This window comes from Neodiprion virginianus, chromosome 2 (assembly GCF_021901495.1).
Source record: "Neodiprion virginianus isolate iyNeoVirg1 chromosome 2, iyNeoVirg1.1, whole genome shotgun sequence".
In the NCBI taxonomy this organism is placed as follows: Eukaryota; Metazoa; Arthropoda; class Insecta; order Hymenoptera; family Diprionidae; genus Neodiprion; species Neodiprion virginianus.
The window spans coordinates 31,634,017-31,659,485 of record NC_060878.1 but is presented as its reverse complement, the minus strand read 5'-3'; the positions used below and the strand labels follow the sequence as shown (position 1 = coordinate 31,659,485).

General features: G+C 39.4%; 2 protein-coding genes across 2 annotated transcripts; both read left to right on the top strand.

Annotated features, from left to right (window-relative positions):
• The first annotated feature begins 10,644 nt into the window (after window positions 1-10,644).
• Window positions 10,645-11,571, top strand: LOC124297799 (uncharacterized). The gene is made up of 2 exons (XM_046749114.1): window positions 10,645-11,136; window positions 11,274-11,571. The coding sequence occupies exons 1-2, from the start codon at window positions 10,645-10,647 to the stop codon at window positions 11,523-11,525; spliced, it is 744 nt and encodes a 247-aa protein (XP_046605070.1). The 3' UTR covers window positions 11,526-11,571.
• A 2,853-nt stretch (window positions 11,572-14,424) lies between these two features.
• Window positions 14,425-24,681, top strand: LOC124296936 (uncharacterized). The gene is made up of 5 exons (XM_046747394.1): window positions 14,425-14,551; window positions 21,064-21,166; window positions 21,520-21,714; window positions 23,274-23,479; window positions 24,008-24,681. The coding sequence occupies exons 2-5, from the start codon at window positions 21,073-21,075 to the stop codon at window positions 24,164-24,166; spliced, it is 654 nt and encodes a 217-aa protein (XP_046603350.1). The 5' UTR covers window positions 14,425-14,551; window positions 21,064-21,072; the 3' UTR covers window positions 24,167-24,681.
• The last annotated feature ends 788 nt before the right edge of the window (window positions 24,682-25,469 follow it).

Genomic DNA, 25,469 nt, shown 5'->3' with positions numbered 1-25,469 from the left:
AGCCTTACTTTTTTCTTCATTTTTTGAGCCAAAACTTTGTGGTTTCAGATCCGATTCGAATGACCATTTCCTGACTAATTGGACCCCCAGGAGCTCAGAAAACGCAGCGAAAAGAGCGTGGGATCAACAGGCAAGAAGTTACGAAGGAAAAAGCACCTGCTGAAAAATATCGAAAACACAGTGTTACGCCCCGACGTACAGCCTTGGCGTACCTTTTTTAAAATTCTATTTCATTTCATTTCTCTAATTTTTTCAATGCACAGATATTATTTCATCAAAATCTCATATTCTAATAACGACGAGTTTCACCCCTCCTGGCAAAAGTCACGTAGAGACCAACAATGATCCCTAGTATAAGGTTCAAAATTGTTTCTTATAACTGGTACCAAGAACTGAGGTAGGAGACTGCTGAGCTAGTAACAGCGGAGCTCAGCCTAATAATACCTCTCTTTTTAAGGCAAAATTATCATTGATATTTAGCATAAACTATTCATCCATTGTGAACTAAATTAAAATAGATTACTTATTAAGATGTACGGACGAATGTGTGAACATTGTATGTAAATATCTCTTGTTCATATTTTTAATATGTCACCGAGGAGATTGAGAATCGTCGGAACACCGTCGAAGACCGTGAAGTAACGCTGACCATGTGAATTCGGGCACCGGGAGGTCGCCCTCGCACCTTATTGGCTAATTACCGTTATAACTTATTACAACTGCAGCTCCTTGGACCCTCAGGCCCAAAAAGCCGCGTCTTTCGTCTGTTAAGTCGCGAGGTGCGTGGACGTCGACCCGTATTAGCCCTTCTTGAGCAATAGTAGCGTTCGAAAAATCTTAGTTATGACCGGCCTAAAATCTCACGCTAATTCGTCAAATTCGACCATTCAGTTATTCTGTTAGCTGCAAAAGACTCTCTATCTTCTACGTTTCCATCTTTTTTGTGCTTTACTAAATCTCATCATTTCGAGAATAGACATTTTTATGCCATTCCGTTTTCCGTAATTAAATTGAGTTCGGCCCTGATTCAACCGAATCAGGTAATTTGAAGTACTTATAATAATAACTACATTATCATTTTTGATAAATAATCTTTGGAATCACTTTTAACATATATCAAAATCAACAAATTGACACTTTCAACCATAGCTTTCGTTAGTAAAGTATCATTCTAAATCCACAAAGACTAAGTACCCGACGTTCAACATCGTTCGATTCATCAACTCTTCCGAACTTGAGGTGAGGCCCTGGTCCAGAATTCTACTGACGCAAACCGACACGATTCGACGGCTCTCAATCTCGCTCGAACTACACATCTAAAGATAAGTCAATCCGAGTGCTAATCTTCGACATTGAACGAATTCTTGTTTTCACCTTTGTAATCAAAATTTTCTTCTGCCATATCCATTTAAAAGCAAGTCTAGAATTGGTGGCGAGCTTCACTACCCCCAATTAAATCATACGTATTGTTTCCAAGATTTAACCAACAAGAATTAACAACAGGAAATATAATTAATTTAAGATAATCTAAAAAGAGAGATACAATACAGTAATCACGACCAGCTAGTTATAACCATCATTCAGGATAGATGTTCTTGGTATCAAACAATAATATCATTTAGAATGCAATTACACACGATTTGCTCAAACACGCAAACGGTCAAATTTATTGATTCTGCAGCTTCTCTGTATTTGAATATGAATTCGTCCGTCGGCGTGGATTGTTATATAAACTCAAACACTTTATAAAATGCTACTTTCGGCTTTTATGTCATTATCACCATTCATTGTTATCAGACATTGCAATCACCAAATCGTACAGAATATACTTTATCTTTTACCAGTTGAATCGTATTGAACCATTTATTTTGAACAACCATTTTCCCATTTTCATTATGATAAAATTGCCGCAACAATTTGAACAAACCTCACAGTCCTGTACAGGACTATAGCAACACGATCCTACAAATTACCGGCTTATCGAAAGGTAGGTTTTTTCTTAGTTTTAATTTCTATTCATTGTCATTACGAGGGAGCAACCTTGATTATTCAATTATTCATTACCTACCACCGCTCAGTACACTCTCACCCCAACGTAACAACAGGTTTTGGTTTCTTGGCTGTGACTTTTGATCCGCTGCTCGCAGCGTATCGGGACTGCGCTTAATCGATTTCTCTCGCAAAACTACGTCGGAATAGTGCCAGAAAGAATTTATTCCAGCAGTTTTCGAAAACGGGAAAATTTTCGCCAAAAATGCAAAGGGGTTAGCCTTACTTTTTCTTCAATTTTGAAGCCAAAAATTTGTGGTCTCAGATTCGACTTGTATCACCCTTTCCTAACGAATTGGATCCCCAGGAGTTCAGAAAACGCAGCGCAAAGAGCGTGGGATCAACAGGAAAGAAGTTACGAAGGAAAATGCACCTGCTGAAAAATGTTGAAACCTAAGGTTCTGGTTTTTTGGCTGTAAATTTTTATCCGCTGCTCGCAGCGTATCGGGACTGCGCTTGATCGATTTGTTTCGCAAAATTGCGTCCGAATAGTGCCAGAAAAAATTTTTTCCAGCACTTTTCAAATGTTAATCCTCACATAATATTTTTGATGTGTTCTTATACTGAAAATATTTATTGCTATTCCAGGTAGGTTGTTCGAGGGGGTTGGCGACTGTTGGAGGTGGTCGGAGGTGGACGAGGAGGAGGACGAACTGAACTGAGTCTCAAAGCCCTGTTGACATAAAAGCAGCTATTCGATAGAAATTATAGTTTATAGTTTACACAGCCCATTGCATGATATTTCATTATAAATACGTATGTTTCAATGTATTTGGGAATAATTTATCAAATATACAGAGGTCATGTGCAAATAATAAATGAATTGATTCGACCGCAGTTTGATGTATTCATTAGAGCTTTGACAATAAATTTAAGCTTTGTTACTTCTTTTATTTTATTATGGATAATCAAAAACATTTCCGACTAATCGTGCTGTGGAAGCATGGGGATTAAACCAAATGTAGCAAAAGATTAGAAACAGTGTATGTGGAGTACGGGTGTTTTTCTAATAATGCAAATAGAATAGAATACCACGTCTTGCGAATTAGCTTTCCAGACAGAGATGAATGATGAATTTTAAGGACTGCATTATCGTTGTTGAATACTCTATGCCTCATGGGAAAAGAAAATCTGTAACGACAAAATTGATGCACCGGATCATCGTCGACTTTAACTTTTGAAATGTCCTACCATTTTCGAACACCTCCAACCATCCTATTTACCTATATTACTAGATTAGCTATGATATGAAAAGAGAAGAATTATTCGTTTCGAAATGGGATTCTATTCGACGCGCGCTCGATGTATTCCATGACATTAATATTCATAATTATTCCAACAACTTTTCATTTGCTCTCTCGATCTTGAATTTTCATAGGCATAGAATCGAAACGTTGTTTCAGCTGGTCGCAAGTGAAGTATCTGCGTTGGGTGGAGGAGCAGAATTGTTTTTCGAAAAGTATTCGGATGGAAAAAAATTCAGAGTAACTGTAATACATCACGGATGCGCTAATTTTGAACGAGATGAAACGGATGCTTCGTATATGAGACAGTATTTAACGCTGCGCAGTGATTTAAAGACCTAAAAAGGCGATAGGGAGAGAAAGAACGACGCTTCTTAACACTTCGAGTGTATTTTAACACACATTTGAAAGATACGAGCGAAATTTTTCATCATCCAACTGTCGCAGAACGGCAGCGTTATCAGCCGAGTCGTTCACTGAAGAATATATCTTCAGTCAACGGCTGACCATCGAAGGGCCTGGCCGCTTGAGTCTGGAATCGGCAGGAGAGATGAAGTGCGTATTTCTTGTATGAAACGTGAAAACTAAAAGCATTATACATCATATCATATCATCATACATCGTACACCATGCATCATACATCGTACATCATACATCATACATCATCATACATAGTATTAAAGGTCGGAATCAAAGTTCGGATGTCGGATGTTCAGAAAGTGACGTCACCAATTCAAAATCAGCTAGCCGAATTCCTCAGTCGGGAAACAACCGCGCAGTAGAGCGGACGTACGAGAGTCGCGCTCCGCAAATTTCGAGTACCGGGTTCTCAACCTCCGGAAACTCGACTTCCAGGATAAGCGCTCCGTGGTTCCTCGTTCATGTTTACAATAAATTATTTCAATTCGTTTTTCGCGCAACCCCAAATTCGGTAGCTGTCAGTCCGCTAATAAAATTTCTCGACTTCCAGGATAAGCGCTCCGTGATTCCTCGTTCATGTTTACAATAAATTATTTCAATTCGTTTTTCGCGCAACCCCAAATTCGGTAGCTGTCAGTCCGCTAATAAAATTTCTCGACTTCCAGGATAAGCGCTCCGTGGTTCCTCGTTCATGTTTACAATAAATTATTTCAATTCGTTTTTCGCGCAACCCCAAATTCGGTAGCTGTCAGTCCGCTAATAAAATTTCTCGACTTCCAGGATAAGCGCTCCGTGATTCCTCGTTCATGTTTACAATAAATTATTTCAATTCGTTTTTCGCGCAACCCCAAATTCGGTAGCTGTCAGTCCGCTAATAAAATTTCTCGACTTCCAGGATATGCGCTCCGTGGTTCCTCGTTCATGTTTACAATAAATTATTTCAATTCGTTTTTCGCGCAACCCCAAATTCGGTAGCTGTCAGTCCGCTAATAAAATTTCTCGACTTCCAGGATAAGCGCTCCGTGATTCCTCGTTCATGTTTACAATAAATTATTTCAATTCGTTTTTCGCGCAACCCCAAATTCGGTAGCTGTCAGTCCGCTAATAAAATTTCTCGACTTCCAGGATATGCGCTCCGTGGTTCCTCGTTCATGTTTACAATAAATTATTTCAATTCGTTTTTCGCGCAACCCCAAATTCGGTAGCTGTCAGTGCGCTAATAAAATTTCTCGACTTCCAGGATAAGCGCTCCGTGGTTCCTCGTTCATGTTTACAATAAATTATTTCAATTCGTTTTTCGCGCAACCCCAAATTCGGTAGCTGTCAGTCCGCTAATAAAATTTCTCGACTTCCAGGATAAGCGCTCCGTGATTCCTCGTTCATGTTTACAATAAATTATTTCAATTCGTTTTTCGCGCAACCCCAAATTCGGTAGCTGTCAGTCCGCTAATAAAATTTCTCGACTTCCAGGATATGCGCTCCGTGGTTCCTCGTTCATGTTTACAATAAATTATTTCAATTCGTTTTTCGCGCAACCCCAAATTCGGTAGCTGTCAGTCCGCTAATAAAATTTCTATATATAGAAATATATTCTATATATTTCTTGCATAATCGAGGTGATTCAGGAAGGGGGACGAGGATTTGTGCTCGGTGAGTAAAACACTTTTATAATATTTCACGGTAATTGTAATTATATTTTATCTAAAATATTTCAAACTGGTCATGTTTACATTAAATTATTTCAATTCATTTTTCGCGCAAGCACATATTCAGTAGCTATGAATAAGCTTATACAATTTATCATGTTATTAATTAATTAATTAATCAATTACTCAATTATATTAATCCTTACACAATATTTTCGATGTGTTCTTATACTGAAAATATTTTTTACCATTCAAGGTATAACCTGAGGTGGTTGAAGGTGGTCGGAGGTGGACGAGGAGGATGACGAGGAGGACGAGGATTTGTGCTGGGTGAGTAAAACACTTTTATAATATTTGATGGCAATTGTAATTATATTTCATCTGAAGTATTACAAACTTGTCACGTTTACAATAAATTATTTCAATTCATTTTTCGTGCAAGCACATATTCAGTAGCTATGAACAATCTTGTACAATTCATTACATTACCGATTAGTTAATTAATATTCTTATAATATTTGATGGCAATTGTCATTATATTTCATCTGAAGTATTACAAACTTGTCACGTTTACAATAAATTATTTCAATTCATCTTTCGTGCAAGCACATATTCAGTAGCTATGAATAATCTTATACAATTTATTATATTATTAATTAATTAATTAATTACATTAATCCTTACACAATATTTTTGATGTGTTCCTATACTTAAAATATTCATTACTATTACAGGTATAACCCGAGGTGGCCGGAGGTGGACGAGGAGGAGGACGAGCTGGACGATGAGGTGGACCAGGTGGACGAGGAGGAGGACGAGGTGGACGAGGAAGAGGCGGGGTGGGTCGTGGGAGAGGACCTCTCCTCTCCTCAGAGGAGGGGAGGGGGAGGGGGTGGGGAGGGGAAGGGGGAGAGGTGGGCGGGCAGGGGGAAGGGAAGGGAAGGGAAGGGAAGGGCTGGGGAGGGGGCGGCGAAGGGGCGGCGGGGGGGGGGGGGGGGGGGAGGATGGGAGGGCAGGAGGGCGGGAGGGCGGGAGGGATGGAGGGAGGGGGTGGGCGGGAGGGAGGGGGGGGCGAGCGGGAAGGAGGGGGGGGGGGTGTTTTGCTCTATTCACTCTAACGGGCTCGCATTGACATCCGTCCTCCACTCCCTCCCTCCCGCCCGCCCACCCTCCCTCCCGCCCTCCCGCCCTCCCGCCCTCCCGCCCTCCCATCCTTCCCCTCCCCCCCCCGCCACCCCCTCCGCCTCACCCTCCCCAGCCCTTCCCTTCCCTTCCCTTCCCTTCCCTTCCCCCTGCCCGCCCACCTCTCCCCCTTCCCCTCCCCACCCCCTCCCCCTCCCCTCCTCTGAGGAGAGGAGAGGTCCTCTCCCACGACCCACCCCGCCTCTTCCTCGTCCACCTCGTCCTCCTCCTCGTCCACCTGGTCCACCTCATCGTCCAGCTCGTCCTCCTCCTCGTCCACCTCCGGCCACCTCGGGTTATACCTGTAATAGTAATGAATATTTTAAGTATAGGAACACATCAAAAATATTGTGTAAGGATTAATGTAAATAATTAAATAATTAATAATATAATAAATTGTATGAGATTATTCATAGCTACTGAATATGTGCTTGCACGAAAGATGAATTGAAATAATTTATTGTAAACGTGACTAGTTTGTAATATTTCAGATGAAATATAATGACAATTGCCATTAAATATTATAAGAATATTAATTAACTAATTGATAATATAATGAATTGTACAAGATTATTCATAGCTACTGAATATGTGCTTGCACGAAAGATGAATTGAAATAATTTATTGTAAACGTGACAAGTTTGTAATACTTCAGATGAAATATAATTACAATTGCCATCAAATATTATAAAAGTGTATTACTCACCCAGCACAAATCCTCGTCCTCCTCGTCCTCCTCCTCGTCCACCGCCGACCACCTTCAACCACCTCAGGTTATACCTCGAATACTAATAAATATTTTCAGCATGAGAACGAATCAAAAATAATGTGTAAGGTTTAATATAATTTTTTTATCGACATATTTTACCAAAAAGATTATGAGAAGATTATAAAGTTATAGAAATTTTATTAGCGGACTGACAGCTACCGAATTTGGGGTTGCGCGAAAAACGAATTGAAATAATTTATTGTCAACATGAACGAGGAACCACGGAGCGCTTATCCTGGAAGTCGAGAAATTTTATTAGCGCACTGACAGCTACTGAATTTGGGCTTGCGCGAAAAACGAATTGAAATAATTTATTGTAAACATGAACGAGGAACCACGGAGCGCTTATCCTGGAAGTCGAGAAATTTTATTAGCGCACTGACAGCTACCGAATTTGGGGTTGCGCGAAAAACGAATTGAAATAATTTATTGTAAACATGAACGAGGAATCACGGAGCGCTTATCCTGGAAGTCGAGAAATTTTATTAGCGGACTGACAGCTACCGAATTTGGGGTTGCGCGAAAAACGAATTGAAATAATTTATTGTAAACATGAACGAGGAACCACGGAGCGCTTATCCTGGAAGTCGAGAAATTTTATTAGCGCACTGACAGCTACCGAATTTGGGGTTGCGCGAAAAACGAATTGAAATAATTTATTGTAAACATGAACGAGGAATCACGGAGCGCTTATCCTGGAAGTCGAGAAATTTTATTAGCGGACTGACAGCTACCGAATTTGGGGTTGCGCGAAAAACGAATTGAAATAATTTATTGTAAACATGAACGAGGAACCACGGAGCGCATATCCTGGAAGTCGAGAAATTTTATTAGCGGACTGACAGCTACCGAATTTGGGGTTGCGCGAAAAACGAATTGAAATAATTTATTGTAAACATGAACGAGGAATCACGGAGCGCTTATCCTGGAAGTCGAGAAATTTTATTAGCGGACTGACAGCTACCGAATTTGGGGTTGCGCGAAAAACGAATTGAAATAATTTATTGTAAACATGAACGAGGAACCACGGAGCGCTTATCCTGGAAGTCGAGTTTCCGGAGGTTGAGAACCCGGTACTCGAAATTTGCGGAGCGCGACTCTCATACGTCCGCTCTACTGCGCGGTTGTTTCCCGACTGAGGAATTCGGCTAGCTGATTTTGAATTGGTGACGTCACTTTCTGAACATCCGACATCCGAACTTTGATTCCGACCTTTAATACTATGTATGATGATGTATGATGTATGATGTACGATGTATGATGCATGGTGTACGATGTATGATGATATGATATGATGTATAATGCTTTTAGTTTTCACGTTTCATACAAGAAATACGCACTTCATCTCTCCTGCCGATTCCAGACTCAAGCGGCCAGGCCCTTCGATGGTCAGCCGTTGACTGAAGATATATTCTTCAGTGAACGACTCGGCTGATAACGCTGCCGTTCTGCGACAGTTGGATGATGAAAAATTTCGCTCGTATCTTTCAAATGTGTGTTAAAATACACTCGAAGTGTTAAGAAGCGTCGTTCTTTCTCTCCCTATCGCCTTTTTAGGTCTTTAAATCACTGCGCAGCGTTAAATACTGTCTCATATACGAAGCATCCGTTTCATCTCGTTCAAAATTAGCGCATCCGTGATGTATTACAGTTACTCTGAATTTTTTTCCATCCGAATACTTTTCGAAAAACAATTCTGCTCCTCCACCCAACGCAGATACTTCACTTGCGACCAGCTGAAACAACGTTTCGATTCTATGCCTATGAAAATTCAAGATCGAGAGAGCAAATGAAAAGTTGTTGGAATAATTATGAATTCTAATGTCATAGAATACATCGAGCGCGCGTCGAATAGAATCCCATTTCGAAACGAATAATTCTTCTCTTTTCATATCATAGCTAATCTAGTAATATAGGTAAATAGGATGGTTGGAGGTGTTCGAAAATGGTAGGACATTTCAAAAGTTAAAGTCGACGATGATCCGGTGCATCAATTTTGTCGTTACAGATTTTCTTTTCCCATGAGGCATAGAGTATTCAACAACGATAATGCAGTCCTTAAAATTCATCATTCATCTCTGTCTGGAAAGCTAATTCGCAAGACGTGGTATTCTATTCTATTTGCATTATTAGAAAAACACCCGTACTCCACATACACTGTTTCTAATCTTTTGCTACATTTGGTTTAATCCCCATGCTTCCACAGCACGATTAGTCGGAAATGTTTTTGATTATCCATAATAAAATAAAAGAAGTAACAAAGCTTAAATTTATTGTCAAAGCTCTAATGAATACATCAAACTGCGGTCGAATCAATTCATTTATTATTTGCACATGACCTCTGTATATTTGATAAATTATTCCTAAATACATTGAAACATACGTATTTATAATGAAATATCATGCAATGGGCTGTGTAAACTATAAACTATAATTTCTATCGAATAGCTGCTTTTATGTCAACAGGGCTTTGAGACTCAGTTCAGTTCGTCCTCCTCCTCGTCCACCTCCGACCACCTCCAACAGTCGCCAACCACCTCGAACAACCACCGATAACCACCTCGGGTTGTACCTGGAATAGCAATAAATATTTTCAGTATAAAAACACATCAAAAACATTACGTAAGGATTCATATAATCACAGGTTTCGTTTTTTGGCTGCAACTTTCGATGCGTTGATCGCAGCGTATTGGAACTGCGCCCAATCGATTTCTCCCGCAAAATTACGTTGGAGTAGTGCCAGAAAGAATTTATTCCAGCACTTTTCAAAATCGCCAAGATTTTCGCCAAAAATGCAAAGGGGTTAGCCTTACTTTTTTTCCATTTTTGGACCCGAAAATTTTTGTTCTTAGATTTGATTTAAATGACCCTTTCCTGACCAATTGGACCCCCAGGAACTCAGAAAACGCAGCGAAAAGAGCGTGGGATCAACAGAAAAGAAGTAACGAAGGAAAAAGCCCCTGCTGAAAAATGTCTTTTCCTTATCGTCGTAAGGATCCCTATTTTATCCTCTATGTGTATCAAACTCATAATCACAACAACTAAGGCAACTACGAATACTGATTTAGACAAATTTAGTGGAACCTTTATCAAAAATCTCACATATTGTTAAACAGCATGCAAGCATATACAGTATTTTAAACACTTCACATATACATCATTTTTATGAAAACTAACTTTGTCAGCTTACTGAATCGTTGCTTCCAATTAAGGATTGCCACCACAACGAAATGTGCAGCCGTATTATATCAAACAAACATGCAGCAACACGTGTTTTAAAGTTGTGCTGACATCCACCATATCAATTGTATCGACCAAACAACCGTGTAGCACGATGGAGGAACCTGAGAGAAAGTCGATGCTGCATTTCGTCGAGAGCAACAGAGCCTCGGATATCTGCAGACTGATTTATTGCGCTAAAACGAACGAATCGAGTGACCATGTATTAAAAGCGTTCAGTCTCGCCGCCAAGGAATATTCCTCCGAAGCAGTGACCGGATTGCTGTTAGTATATCCCCAATACCTCGTGCACTTGATCGAAGCACCGGAAGAAGAGATTTTCCAACTGTGTAGATACTTGTTCGTCAAATGTTCGCCCTTTACGGGCCGCACGAAATGCTTTCCTGCTCAAGTTGAAGCGGGTGGTAGATTTTTCAATAAATGGTACGGGAGAAAGGCTTCGGAATATAATTTTACTCAAGAGAAGCAGCCTCCAAACGACAACCTCGAAGACAATTTCGAAATCGCTTCTACAACGTACAAAAGGACGCTACTTAATTTGTACCAGTTTTATCGCGAGCTCAGACTACTGAGCGACAAGAATCACGTAATATCATCGAGTTTTGATTTTGAAAAATAAATGGAAATATAATGTGATTAAATCAACAGCGTTTTATGTACCTACGTTGATCATATAGAATTTGCAGCTGATTGTACGTTAATGTTGTGATTGTCTATTGCCAGAAACTGATGGTGGAGCGATTGGAATCCCTTAACGAAGACGGTCATCGACTACTTGCATGCAGTGCAACGATGGAATTTATCTTGAATAGTCGTTGGGGTCAGAGTGTGCAGGAATTGACTGACCATTTTTTGAATCCGGTGTCTGTCGATCCTAACACAGCTTGGCCAATTCCAAAGATAACTTTACCACGAGTTGATTTTCAGAAAATTGATGGAATGAAAGACGAGTTGAAAAGGAGCAGTACTTCATAATGTCTAATGTGAGTAATAGCAAAAAAAAAGTGTATCATGTTGATTGCAAGCCTCTACGTGTCATTGAACGAATAAATTCAATCAAATACATGCAGCTCTGTTTCTTTTCATTCCTGCAGGTCATATCAACAATGTCCTTGCGAAGGACTTTGAAATTTAAAAAAAAAAAATGGTAACTTTTAATTCAGTAATCAAATGTGCACATCATTTATACGTTGACGCAGCGTATTGCCATGTCAAGATTATTAAAATCTCTAGACTGAATGCGGAAAAAGTTCAGTTATTGCTATAGTCTTTGTCAAATAACCAGCGTTAGTAATATTCGAGTATACGATTTTTGTTTAGAAACAAACGAAGATTCTGTATGTATATGATTTTCTTGAACTCGATTCTGTATCATCGGCAACGGCAATACCATGTTGAAAGCACCGGTTCTCGTCTCCAGTTTTCAATCTGACTTTTTTCTGGAAGCCATTACATCTCAAAAAAAAAATTATGACATTGTACATATTTCGACTCCCGGATTATAAATTACAATATCTTACCAAACACTGTTGCGCTAGCCAGAAGAAGAGGCTATTTCAGAAAGTGCAAAACGAGCAGGCTATATTTTGTGAAACGTGTGAAGGACAGAACATCGCTCCAAATGAGGAAAGAACGATCTATTTCGCATTTGATTACCATAATTCTTGTCACTGATACTGTGGGTAATATACTTAGGCGAAGTAGTTCGTTCTCCACGCTTCCGCGTATTAGACCATTTTTCACAATTTTACGTGAATAAAAGTCTCGTTCTCCTGACTAGTAGTTCACATCTTCAGATATAAGGTAACCTTGTATTTATTTAAGCATACAAGATCATGAGTTATAAAATTTGTAGTAATTTTACTGTAAGTACGAAACTAAACTTATGCTAAGATATGGCGGTCATAAGTTACAAACTTGCTTTGGTGTTTGTTATCCACCTTGCAGTAACCTATGCATTTGATATTCGATATTCTGAAGACAATTTACACTATTTTATCTTTATCTATAACTAGCTTGACAATAATACTCTCAGGTGACTGTCTTCATTAGCTAGTACAAACAACACCGTTAGGCTACTGCCCGGCAATCTGTACTGTTGCAAATCTCAGCGAGTATTAAGCTGCGCGTTCAGGTCTCAGTTGAAAGGTGCTGTCAACCGAAGCCGGATTTAAAATCAATAGCAAGTAGTTGCCGAGAATGAGTAAAATTATCAACAACTTGGCGGCTCTTCTATCGATATAAAGAGCTCAAAGTTAAGTCATTGCAAAGTATCACACCAACAGTATTGAAAGTAGAAAACAGTATTTCGATAGAGATATCTTTAATGTTAGAACGCGCTGTACGATGATACGCAATAAAACTTGGTTTCAATATATTGCGTGTACGGTGATTTGAAATTGTAGAGATTGCGAAGTTGCTGTAAAATCGCGGTTAAATGTTGCTTGTTAATGATGGCGATTCTTCTATGAATTATTTTAAGATACACATAATAACAACCTGAGAAAGTTAAAGTGAAAGGTCTGCGATGAAGATGGTAGCTCCACGTAGTTATCTTGCGAACCCGGTGCACTAAGCCGTGATGCTTTACATTACAGAACCCAATACTTTAGGTAGTAACGAAGTAAGTATCAGCGGCTTCCTACGATCGTGGCATAAAATAATACATGCAAGTGTAACCAATTGCGGAAGGTGAAATTTCCACAGAATTTCGGTATAATAATTTATGGACGGTTAAAAATATTCTGCAAACCTAAATGGCGGATCTCGAATGTGTATATGTAGATACGCATGGTACGACGGTGTGAATAACTCATCGGATCTTATACTATTCGATGTTCAAGCAGAGGTGAAATGAAAAACGAAGTATAATTCCCACAATTAGAGGTATATCAACGGTGAAACCGTTTCTGTGTTGCTGATATTTATTTCTCGACCGCGTGGTGTTTTTTCCATAACAATAATTAGAAGTCTGGATTTATAGACTTTGAAAATTGAGACTGGCCAAAGAAAATTCTTTGAAATCTTGCTCAGGTTGTTGTTTTCTGTTTTCTAAGTTCAAACTCACTACCTAAATAGCACTGTCTACACTTCCACTGTTTGTCTACACTGTAGATAATTTCTGGAGAAGATTATCTCGGTTTTCTTTTCTTCTACTGTACAGTAGAGGTATCTTTCTCCAAAAAAGTTAAGACGCTCATACCAAACGTGTTTGAAGTTTACTCTCATCGTCAATATGCTGTAAATAGAATAAATTAGCGAAACTGAAGTAGTGAGAAATGCCTCCACGATTAAATATCCAAAGAAAGACAAATTCAGGGCGAAACGGGGGTGGGATTACTCACCAATGATACGTGCACCAATGAAATATATCAATTTTCTGTAGAATCCAACCGAAATCCTTTTACGTGCCCTCGCATACACATTCGAGGCCATATTGCATTGCAGGGATGTCAATGTGAGAAGGATTGCAAAATTGCAAGTATAGTTTATCCGCCAGTGAGAGGAGATGAAGCGAATACCAGACCGTTCCTGCGGCGATGATGAGACTCCGACTGTCTGGTAGGGGTTTTGAGAAGGCAAGGCATCCCCCTCTGAGGAGCAAGTCATTGCCCGGAATATGCGGACTTATTCGAGGTGGGAATACAGCATCGACTGTGAGCGATCGAACGGAGGGTCTTCTTCACGGGCTATAAAAGCCGTGATGAGACCCCCGCGAAGAACGTGGTGTGCAGGGCATGTCTACCACTGTAAAGAAAGAAAGGAATTAAAGAAAGACACACGGGTTCGAAAGACTTGAACAAGTCGCATCACGGGGAGCAGGTAACTGAATAGGAGTACAAGGTGGTGGGAGTTATTTGGGTTACTCGTCGCAGTCGCGAATGTGGGCCGCGTATATACTAGCCTCGCGTTGTCTACAGCGTCAGTTAGTTTCGTCTCTTATTCTTCGTTCGCGCGACCAGAAGTATATCTCCCGTCATTAACAAAATCGGCTGAAAAAGGTAAGCGATTTTTAACGATAATACGTGGTTAGAATATCTGCAAACTTGTCAACTCTCAAGGAGAACATTTTTTTTTTTTTTTTTTTTTATTTTTTACTTTCTTTATTTTTAAAGTAATAAATCGAATTTCACCGTCGGTCGATTCTTTTCATACACCTGTCGCGAAACGAAAGAGAATTAAGAGTCTGCGAATTGCCGCTCGTCTTTGTAGAGTGTCTGAGAAATTGACACTGGTATAGTATATAAACATACGGGATTTTAGCAATGAATGCGACAAAAAATGTATGTTCAATACATTTTGTCGCATCTTAATTTTTTTTGATACTAAGAAAGTTGAAGATTAATTACTACCTTTTAGTTACTTAATCAAATCTGTCGTGAATTAAGTATAAGTAGCATTCATTCGAACACCTTGAACAATTAGCCTACGGTACAAACATTGATGAGGCGACTTAGCGACTAATAGATCAATTAGATGAAAGTTTGAGTGAAGGATGAGTTAATGATTTGACGATTTAATTTGACAGTAATAGTTTAAGTTCGTTGATTGAGTCGAACATCAGCTGATAATGTTTGTATCTCCACGTCAGTCACTGTCATGTTCAACTTTTATTTACATCTATCATACGGCCGGTGTTCAGGGGGATATGGAGTGATTTTCGACGGTGAGATTACATCTTGTACCAACGTAACTCTGATCCCCATATATTGAACGTTAGCGGTTAGTCCGGCTATGCGGCATCTCTGGCGAGTTGGCGAGTAAAGAGTGCCGCGGCCATGTAACGGGTTTGCTGAGCTATACCTGGACGCCTGCACGGACTTCTTTGCGGCATGTCTGAAATGGTATTTGTCTGGAAGAGCGCGGAGAGACATTTTCAAGCGTACTCCGTGAAAATTGGCACACTTTTTATCATTCTAATTCAGGCCGTTTCACGTCTGACGCGATTCCAAAATACGAGATGAATTGAGGGAAAATGACAAAAGAAAAGTTCAGTTTTCAATATTTTTTTATAAGGTATAGTCACGAATTTTAACCATGTCTTTGAGCAGGAGTTCGTTCATTAGAATTTATACGCGTATAGTAATGTCAAGGAATAAAAAACAGATCGAATTCCGAGGCTTGCCTGAAGAATGTTGAAAAAAAAAAAAAGAAAAAACAGAATTAAATAGGGACAAGAATCTCATGTAGGCATGGAGAGTAGAGGATGGTCAAAAGTGGCTTCTGCATAACGGTAAGTGATTTAAAATTCAACTTTTTTAGGCTACGCCCTCAGGCAATGATAAGTAGGTATACTCGCCATGCAAGGAAGATGAAATCTCAATTTGTCACACCGTGGAGGAGAAAACGACACGCTCACAAATAATATATTCTCCCAATTTGGTACGGTTATTTTCTACAGCGCATAACGAAGCCTCGGCTCAATCAGAGATTCTAGCTCGATCGGCGTTGGCCAATCGTCAAATTATGCTAGATTCTTTCATGAAAATCGTTCGTGATTGCAAGACAGTAGAATGAAATTTTCAATCATTTGCATTTCGACTTCCGTTTCCGGTACGTCACGTGCGACGATTTTCACTTGTTATACTCACTCGCAGCGTCGCGACGACGCTCTGACGGAATAATAAATTTCCAACGCTAAAAGTAGACTTGCTGCAAAGTTTACAGCTGTTACCTTACCAGGGTTGAAGAAAAATAAGAACTGAAAGAAATTACTCGACAATCTGCGTCGTGACGTAATGAATATTTTCGTCGCCAACTTTCTACGTGCAATGAAATTAATGCTTATACGCCCGAGCATCGCGTAGCGAATTATTCATTAATTATTTTAATTGAAGCTTGATTAAACGCGGAAAGTTACATCTTCGCTCATTACACAGCGGGCACTGTACCTGAGAGAAGATCACCATTTTCTGTTCCCAGTGAGCGAATTGTAATACTGCATCCAGAAAAACTTCAATAACTATGTATATCTGTGATAAGGGGAAAAAAGAATTATTGGTGCTTTAAATATTTATATTAAACTCTCATGACTTGATAATATTATTTTAACATTCTTTTACATTGTATATTCATAAAACTGACTGAGTTGCAATTGTCAATTCGGTTTCACTGATAAACTCCGAATTCTCCTACCAATTGACTTTAAATTTGAACTAACTAAGTTTTAAAACAGACAATTAAGTTTATTTTGAATACAAGTTCTTGGATTAAAATGAAAGTTTTACTTCAAACAAAGTAACACTGTTTCGTCATTTTCCCATGTCTTCAGCTACGCGTTGCTCACATCGTGATAATCACAAGGTGATTAATGTTTCTTTGTTTCTTGGTTTTTTTTTGTTTTTTGTGTATTTGCAAAGTCTCGATTGCAAGTATAGTCACGTTTTCCATTTTACTATATGCACAGTAACTTATGCAAGACATGGCAGATTAAATTTCAAGTACATGGTACGAAGTAAGGAAACGATGAACCTTTACCGAAATAACAGACTACAATGCTCGTGACCCATAGAATGACGAATGTTTCCTGAAATTAGGCTACTTTTACCGTATTTCACAGAACGACATAAAGTATAGCTGTTTAAATGACGAAACCGACAAGTAATATGGACAATGAAAGAAAAAGAATAAAAAGGAAACGCCTAAAACGGTGTATACGAAGAAGTCACGGAGGATATGCCGGTGAATGGGTCAGGCCAAGGCACAGTTCTTTTCGCGGAGTTGGTTCAGTTCGTTACTCAGAATATAACCGGGCCGCGACGCTGAGGGATTGAAGTGTGAAATGGAAGAGCGCAAGGTGGAAATCACGGTGTGAGAGAAACTCCGTGGTTAAACAATTTTCAGACGCACCGGGCCATTAAAGTTTAATAAAATTAACAACCGGTCAAAGCGAGGAGGCGAGTCTATGCTTATTGCCGAAAGAACTGCCAATAATTACATACATCCACACAATCGCACGGATAAAAAAGTGGCTATCGATGATAGCTGCGAAATGAAACTCCGCAGATGGTGAATTACAACGCCTCTGGCGAAAGGCCGATCAGTGACTGGCCCCTGCCGAATTCACCTGCAAAACGATCAGGCCTCAGAATAATTCGGGACATTTGATATACCTCGCTGTGATCTGGGCCAGAGAAATATTTACTGCAGGCCGGTGGGCAGACCGGAGATACACGCATGCGATTGTAGATACACATATACGTGGGACGAACGTGCGAATTCAACCGGTACATCATGACTCGACGACGGATTCCAATGTCCCCGGTCCCAGGAAGGAAATTTATTGGCCTTCCGACTGTTGACGAACCTTGCAATCGGACTCATACTTGCTCGGCATCCTTCGTTTTCTTTTTGAGGAATTAAAAGTTGCATTGGAGCGGAAATTGTTTGCCACCGATTCTGAGGTGGCGTAGTAAATTGGCTGTTCTCATTTCTACGGTTCAAATAGTGATCGAGAGAATATTATTCTACGCGTCGTTTTCATTATTTAACTGTTTTCTTTTTTATGTTATTTTTTTTTTTTACACTTCATCAACTAAACACGCGTGAAAGCTAAACTTGAAAACGAGTTTCTTGTTAGCTCTCTGTATTATAAAATCACTTGAACTTGACATTTACTGATTCATAAATATGCATGTATATTCATATTTCGGATAATCATCATATCGGTTATGACCACAAGTTCCAAATGGATCATCGTATCGACAACACCATAAGATTGGTTTCTTGAACAAGGAAAAAAAGGATATTAGACAGAAGAGGTGTTCGAGTGTTGAGTAAATCTGATTATGAACTCTTTTCCATGATATATGTAATTGAAATGGAATTATCCGTCGATTGACGAGACGGCTGTTCTGCTCTGGTAATTACTAGAAATCACCAATATAACTGGAAAGAAATATTGAAAATTAGCTGATTCGCGTTCTTGATTAACGAATAATGCTTTTCCAGTAGCGAATGACTGGACGGTGTTTAATATTCGCGACGGCATTGTTATCCTTTTTCTTATAAGCCACTTGGTAAACCTTGTGACCCGGTGCCCTTGTAAGTCCGTTAACAGTCAGGAATACCGTAACCTGAGTTGGCTAGCGTCGCGGTATTCCGGTAGATGATGTGAATTCGCACAAGTTGTTACACAAATATAAAATGTAAACAGGCAACTGCAGTATTTATTTACTCTAGTTCAATGCTATCAGTGGATTCAGCAAATATCAGTCACAAAAAAGGATTTTCCACTGTCTACTAACCGATTACACCTGATTTACACAATTCAAGAGACCCTTTTAATTTCATCTACTTTTCTATCTTTATAATAAATTTAATGCGAATTTTACTTAATCCAGTTTCTAGTTTTGTCATTCGTCGCGCGGGGATAAAAAAAAAAAAGGTTTTCTAAAAAAAAAATTTGCGTTGACATTTGATGATATGGAATGAGATTCGATTAAATCGAATAACATAGTTTAATGAACGAAGAACATAAAAATTAAGTTTATGTTGATTATACACATTCTATTATACATATTTTTAGGCGAAACTTTACGTTCCTAGTTATTGAGGATGCGGTAATTGTGTGTCGCGGTAATTAGATGTTTAAATACACTTTATACGCTTATCAATTGGCTAAGATTCCCTACGTGAAAGTTGGTCAGAGTCTCTCACGACGCGACTGATCCCATTCACCAGGATGATTCTGACGATGCAATATCATTGCACAAAATCATCTAAAGTCTTTAGAGAACAACTGCTTCTAATGATCTTTCACCAGTGCCGAAATATCTACTGGAAAAGAAAAAAAACGTTATAAATACATCCGTTATCAATCAAACTCACGGTTGAGTGAAGATGAACAAATGCTGACACAGAAAAGAGGGCTACGCGGGATTCTATCAAAATCTATTAAGGTCACAAGTCTGAAACGTTCTCTATCAAAATGCAGACAAAAATTAGGTTCGAATCGTAGAGTAATAATTAATACCGCTCTCTCTCTCTCGCCCTGTCCGGCGGTGAAACTTGAAACTGTTCATAATTTATATAAACTGATTCCATGTGTCCTTTTTTCCAATTCAATACATTTTAAGAAACCGGAATTCTCGGCCTACGTTAAATTATCAATTAACGATTAGGCGATAATTATCGTGACCTGCACTGTAGAAAGTGAAACATTAATTTTCGAAAGTTCGTCACTTCCAATACATCCAGGTTGCCCGTTGTGAATAACCCGTATGGCTATCGCCCAGCTGTAGCACCCGTATATTCGACCTGTAAAACGTACCGCCAATTGACTCACATGCTCGACTTGTTCGCGTGTAAATATATTCCAAGGAGAGAGAGTTTGTACTCGTCATTCGCTATCGCTCGAGGTGTCTTGAACCCCAGGATAGAGTCAGCAATCGGTGACCTTTCCCGTGTGGATTTCTTTATCTTTCTCTTCTACTTTTTCCTACTTTCCATCAGTTATTAACACGCAGTATCGTGTGATTTAACGAAAACCTGATTACACGATGCATATTTACACCGTTTGAATATGTGTTTCACTAACTTCACGGTGTCTTCAGTGCAGTTTTTTTTTAAAGACTTTTGTAAACGTCAAGCTGCACTTGAAGCACCAAAAGTTTCTTCAACATCACAATTTTATACAATGTCACGTATAAATAGCGATTAGAGTGCACGTAGTGAATAACATTTAATAAGTATGTACATTCAGCCTTGACGCAGAAATTGTTGCCGAGCCATCCCGTCTCCTATTATTATTACAGTTACATCATTATCGTTATTTTTAATTTAATACAAATGACGAGATGCCTATGATGCAAATTGTCCATACTTGTCATGCAGCATCTCGAAGGCTCGTTGATGAGATGAAATCTGTGGCAAGGACGCACCACCAGCTGTCTGGTATTAGCCTTCAGGCTGTAGATGAGATCCTTGAAAGCATCAAAATTGTTCTCTAATCGCGTAGAGGAGACTCGTAATTAATTAAGATCAAGGAGTCTGTTAGATCCGCATGTATTATTTCGTCTAGGTCAAACACTTCAGCCATAAAAGTGACTTCGCTTATTTAGGACGTTTCGAATTCTTAGTCTGCAACACGGCGACTCACGTCAGCCATAAAACTTGCGCCGAGGTTGTAACGTAAGAAAGAAGCATCTGATACGGCGTACTTTGTATTACCTAAGAACACACGAGCGGGTACTTTGTTGCGCAAGGAGTGAATTACGTACAATATCCAGTCGGTTCAAAGCCCCTCCATAATCGTCCACGCTTCGTACTTACCCTGAAATGCACAATCGTTTGCACAATCATTTTCACCGCATCGCTATATCCTCGACTTCACGCGAGAGTAAGACTGTGCTATTTTTTCTTTAACCGTGTACCTACGACGGAAACACCGAGTCTAAAGTGCTAGGCGATAAACTTGAGTAAATTTATAGTCAGACGTCCGACACCTCACGGTCTGCTTCTACTGTCCTCACTTGTCTACTCGTTTAATTTTCGTCATTTCGTCTGTTTCCAGGCTGCCAAAATGTACAGGGCGTTCTACCTACTGTTTTTTATGCTCGTAGCAGTGACGGCCCAGCGTCGCCTGGCTCTGCCTGATCCAAGAAGCTGCGCTAATCGTGAGTATGCACAGACCCCCATACGTAGGGCGTAGATCAACTTGTCATTGCGTCCACGTTCTTGTCGCTCATACGTGCGAGGCTTTTTACCTAAACTGGGTCACTTCTTCCCTCGTGGGCATAAATTTTTATAAAACTATAAAGTGCGTCGTGGGGTTTGGAGAGTATACTACGTATTATATCGGCGGGGATTCGATTCTGAAATCATCGGTGCTTCTCACAAAGAATTTCGATTGGTCACTGATTCAAATTTAATGCAGAAGGTTGTATTCAAAACGTATGTAATTCAATTGATGTCTAGCGAAAAAGCTGTAACAGGGAACGTGGAAAACAACTTCTAATTCTAATTTCAGGCGTTCGTCACTCGACGTACCGAGATGCGAGAAACGTTGCCCATTCGTACTTCTTCAGTTGGGAACACGCGCCGACCAGAGGATTGGAAGTGGATTGGTTGGACGCGAGGAACATCTGCAGACGTCATTGCATGGACGCCGTATCCCTAGAGACTCCGCAGGAGAATGAATTCATTAAGCAAAGAATCGCGAGAGGTAAGAGTGCCTAAAGTCGCAGTGTAAGTTGGTTCGCGGGGCAATGCACCGCGGGCATGTTACATTGAGAATTGAGAGCAGATGATTGTACGGCAGTCAGCCCAGCTTTCACTCGATTGCACCTTCACCTATCTGCATGTCTGAGTTGAAACTATAATTGAGAGTGAAGGAAAGGAGGAACTATAAATAAATAAAAAAAAAAAACGGCACGCGAAAGGATTGCGTATATCACGGAGTTTTTTTTCATTTCGTAGCGCGGTATTTAGATACTCGAACAATTAATAACCTGGCAAGGCCACGATATAATTGTCGTATAATTATCAAGTCTAATGGTTAGAAAATCGGAGATTATTCACTGAGCATCTAATTGATGGGTAAAAGTGAGCAATGAGGGATCGAATAAGAACAGACACGTAGAGTTATGCAGCTAAAATTTCGCGCGCGAATATTATCACACCAAGAATTGTAATTCGATCGATGATAAACGAGTATTAGGCGAATGATCGGTCAGTTAGCCATTTCGCAATTTCAGGCGCACCTGCGGCACGTAAACTGAAATGCAATACCGAGGGGCAGTAACACGAACATTACGTAAGCAAATCATCCTGGACGCGGCTACTTGCACTGCCGCTGTGCAGATGTAAGCATTAACGGTTTCGTAACGCTGAGACGACTCGTGAAAACTTGCCGCTCAAGTTTCTGCATCCACGTTTATACGTAACATATATTCGAGAAAGTAAAAGAACCCCTGGAGAATCTTAATAAGAATTTTAGTAATTAATCACGGGATGAATGAAGGAAGTAATTACGTATCGAGCGTCAGGTTGAAACTCGAAAGTATCAAGATGTAAAAGTCAAGTGTATGTGCGTGCAATAATTTCATGTAATTAATCAGGCTCCTTATCTATACATGAATCTCGAGAGTAGGTTCCGAAAATTGATGTTTATGCTCGTAAAAAGGAAGAGAATCTTGACTACTATGATAAATATTCATCTAAAATTGTGGACATCGAAGTATGTACCTACTCGTGTGCCCAAATTGGCTAAGAATTTTTTTTCACCTTTTCCTCGGTATTTTACAATTTTTAGACAACTGGACTCACGGCAGTAAAGGCTGGAGTATTTAATGACAAAAGTGTCGAAAGTTCTGTGAATTGTTGTCAATTCAGCAATTTTAATAATTACGAAATTACTACGTACCTCGAAAAATTACCTCTACGCAATTTCTCCAGCTTCGTAGAAAAGTCTAATATACGCATACGTAAAGTATTGCGTGCGAGTGCGCGGTCAAGCGATTATTGCATTACACATCCGAGCACCTTCGTACCGCGGTAATGAAACTGTTTAAAAATTGACGCATCACGCAAACGAACGCAGTTTCTATACCGATAATCTTGTATGGATAAACTTAGACGAATGAAAAATTCTTGGAGAGGTTTAACGTACTCCGACCGCGCAAAACCCTCATCGGTTTCACTTGCAGCGACGATAACTGCGTCATTCGACTTCTAATTCTAGTTAACCTTAACCACATTTTACTAACCCTCTTTGAAATCTAGGAAACATCAAGTACATCTGGACCTCTGGCCGCAAATGCAATTTCAACGGCTGCAACAGGGCCGACCTGCAGCCCCAGAACATAAACGGATGGTTCTGGTCCGGTTCCGGAGCTAAAATCGGTCCCACCACTAAACGAGACTCCGGTGACTGGAGCGCGACCGGAGGATACGGACAAGCTCAGCCCGACAACCGCGAAGCCGCACAGGTATCTTCGAACTGATATTAACATGTGACGCGATTGATTGGTTCAAGCGTGAATCACAGCAGCAATGCATGATATGGCAACGCGTACGCGTAACTTCTACGAGCTGATTTCTCGATGCGTGCGCTTCCGTCTGTGGTGAAACCACAACTGAACTATTCTTACAGTCTTCTCGTTTGGTTCGAAACAGCGTTTGCCGAACGGCGAGTTTTGACAGTTGAATTCAAACGGAAATAATATCGCAAGCGAGCCAACGGCGGCCATGTTGATTTTATGTTGGCCTTTGAATTAGCTTGGCTTTTGTTTTCGGCTACTTTTCACGAGGCTTGGCCTATTTTAACGGTGATTTTTTCAATTTTTCGCAATACGTGTGAATATAGAGAACTAATTTTGCATGACATATACGGTATCCCTTTTTTTTTTCTTATTTGTTTTTTTTTTCTTTTGTAATCCATTCGTGTCTTGTATGCTTGGGTTCTAGAATGATTGACAAATGTGAGTGCTTGAATTAACGATTGTAATTAATTTCAGGGTAACGACGAGTCCTGTTTGTCGATTTTGAACAATTTCTACAACGACGGTATCAAGTGGCACGACGTTGCCTGCCACCATTTGAAACCCTTCGTTTGCGAGGACAGCGACGAGCTCCTGAACTTCGTAGCGTCCCGTAATCCGGGAATTCGCTTATAAAATGGAAATTCCCGAATCTCAACGAATTTATAACTGTTAAGGAATAAGTGATTCGAGAGTTGGAAATATGTCCCTTGACCAATTGGACGATACAATTCCAATTTAGACCTGAACAGATTGCCCAAAATTACTCACCTAAATTATTATTATTATTATCATTATATCGTAATCCTTTTTTTTTTTAATAGTAATTATTTATGTATCACTAACCGTGCTATATGTGTCTTTATATACATACTTTTAATTATACATATATTACGCAAACCAGCTGATCGTAGGTAATTAGACTCGTTTTCATTTCTGTACGTACAGTATTTAAACCATGTAATTTCCGTACTTGGTCAATATTATATGTTTAGGATTAGTTGACACATCACTGCTGATTATTTTTATCACTATCATTATGGTATTACTGTTTAGATCCATAGCGTAGCTACTTTTCTACCGATCAGTTATTGTAAACATATAAAATTTTGTATCTTTCTTAGAAAAATAAATACCACTGTATTTCTGTACACCATCGTTAATTTCGCAACTAGCTTATCCCGATCCTTTTAAAGAAATTCGAATTTTTCTTATAAATATTTTAGCGGAACATTGCATATAGCTGCAAAAATCTTGAAGAAATTGCTTTTCGGATTTATGACCGAGGTCTGTGTTATTAATATTACATGTATATGTCATTAAGCTCCATCACTCCATTCTTTAGAAACGTCGGTGTGAGACTCATTAGAAAATCATTACCGACTATACTTTTCCTTTAATGTTTTCTTATTCTTTCTCTCTCTGTCGAATCATATCTTATTTTTTCCCGTTTATATCTCACTTAATTCTTCACAGTTTGCGTACCACGATATTACTAAGGTATACCTATAGGTGTAACACTTTCAAACTAACGAAGTATATATTTAATTCGAGTACGACAAGCTTCGCGAGTTGCAAGTAGATTATGAAATTGTTGGAAGCACATTATAGCGGGGATAATAATTACGCACGTAATCACGAGAAATTTCACTCGCAATTATTTCATATTTTACACAGTCGATAAATCACGCATAAATTATCATCATCCCAAAAAATTTAATATCTTTCATATCTTATAACTACAATTATATACCGTTTACGTTAACAATTTTCACTTATTGCTAAATTTTTTCTCTAAATTTGAGTACAATTGGCTCTGATCATTACCTTCGTTTCTGAAAAGTTTGTACCCTATATAAATTAAGTGTTTCACGAGGTTGAGAAAAAAATATTTTCAGCTTCTGTTAACAATTGTTGTCACTTTAAGCTATCACTTTTT

Coding starts and splice junctions, on each gene's coding strand:
- LOC124297799 (XM_046749114.1), top strand. CDS start 10,645: ATGGAGGAACCTGAGAGAAAGTCGATGCTGCATTTCGTCGAGAGCAAC. Junction 11,137..11,273: donor TACTGAGCGACAAGAATCAC/GTAATATCATCG, acceptor GTCTATTGCCAG/AAACTGATGGTGGAGCGATT.
- LOC124296936 (XM_046747394.1), top strand. CDS start 21,073: ATGTACAGGGCGTTCTACCTACTGTTTTTTATGCTCGTAGCAGTGACG. Junction 21,715..23,273: donor TAAGCAAAGAATCGCGAGAG/GTAAGAGTGCCT, acceptor TTTGAAATCTAG/GAAACATCAAGTACATCTGG. Junction 23,480..24,007: donor ACAACCGCGAAGCCGCACAG/GTATCTTCGAAC, acceptor AATTAATTTCAG/GGTAACGACGAGTCCTGTTT.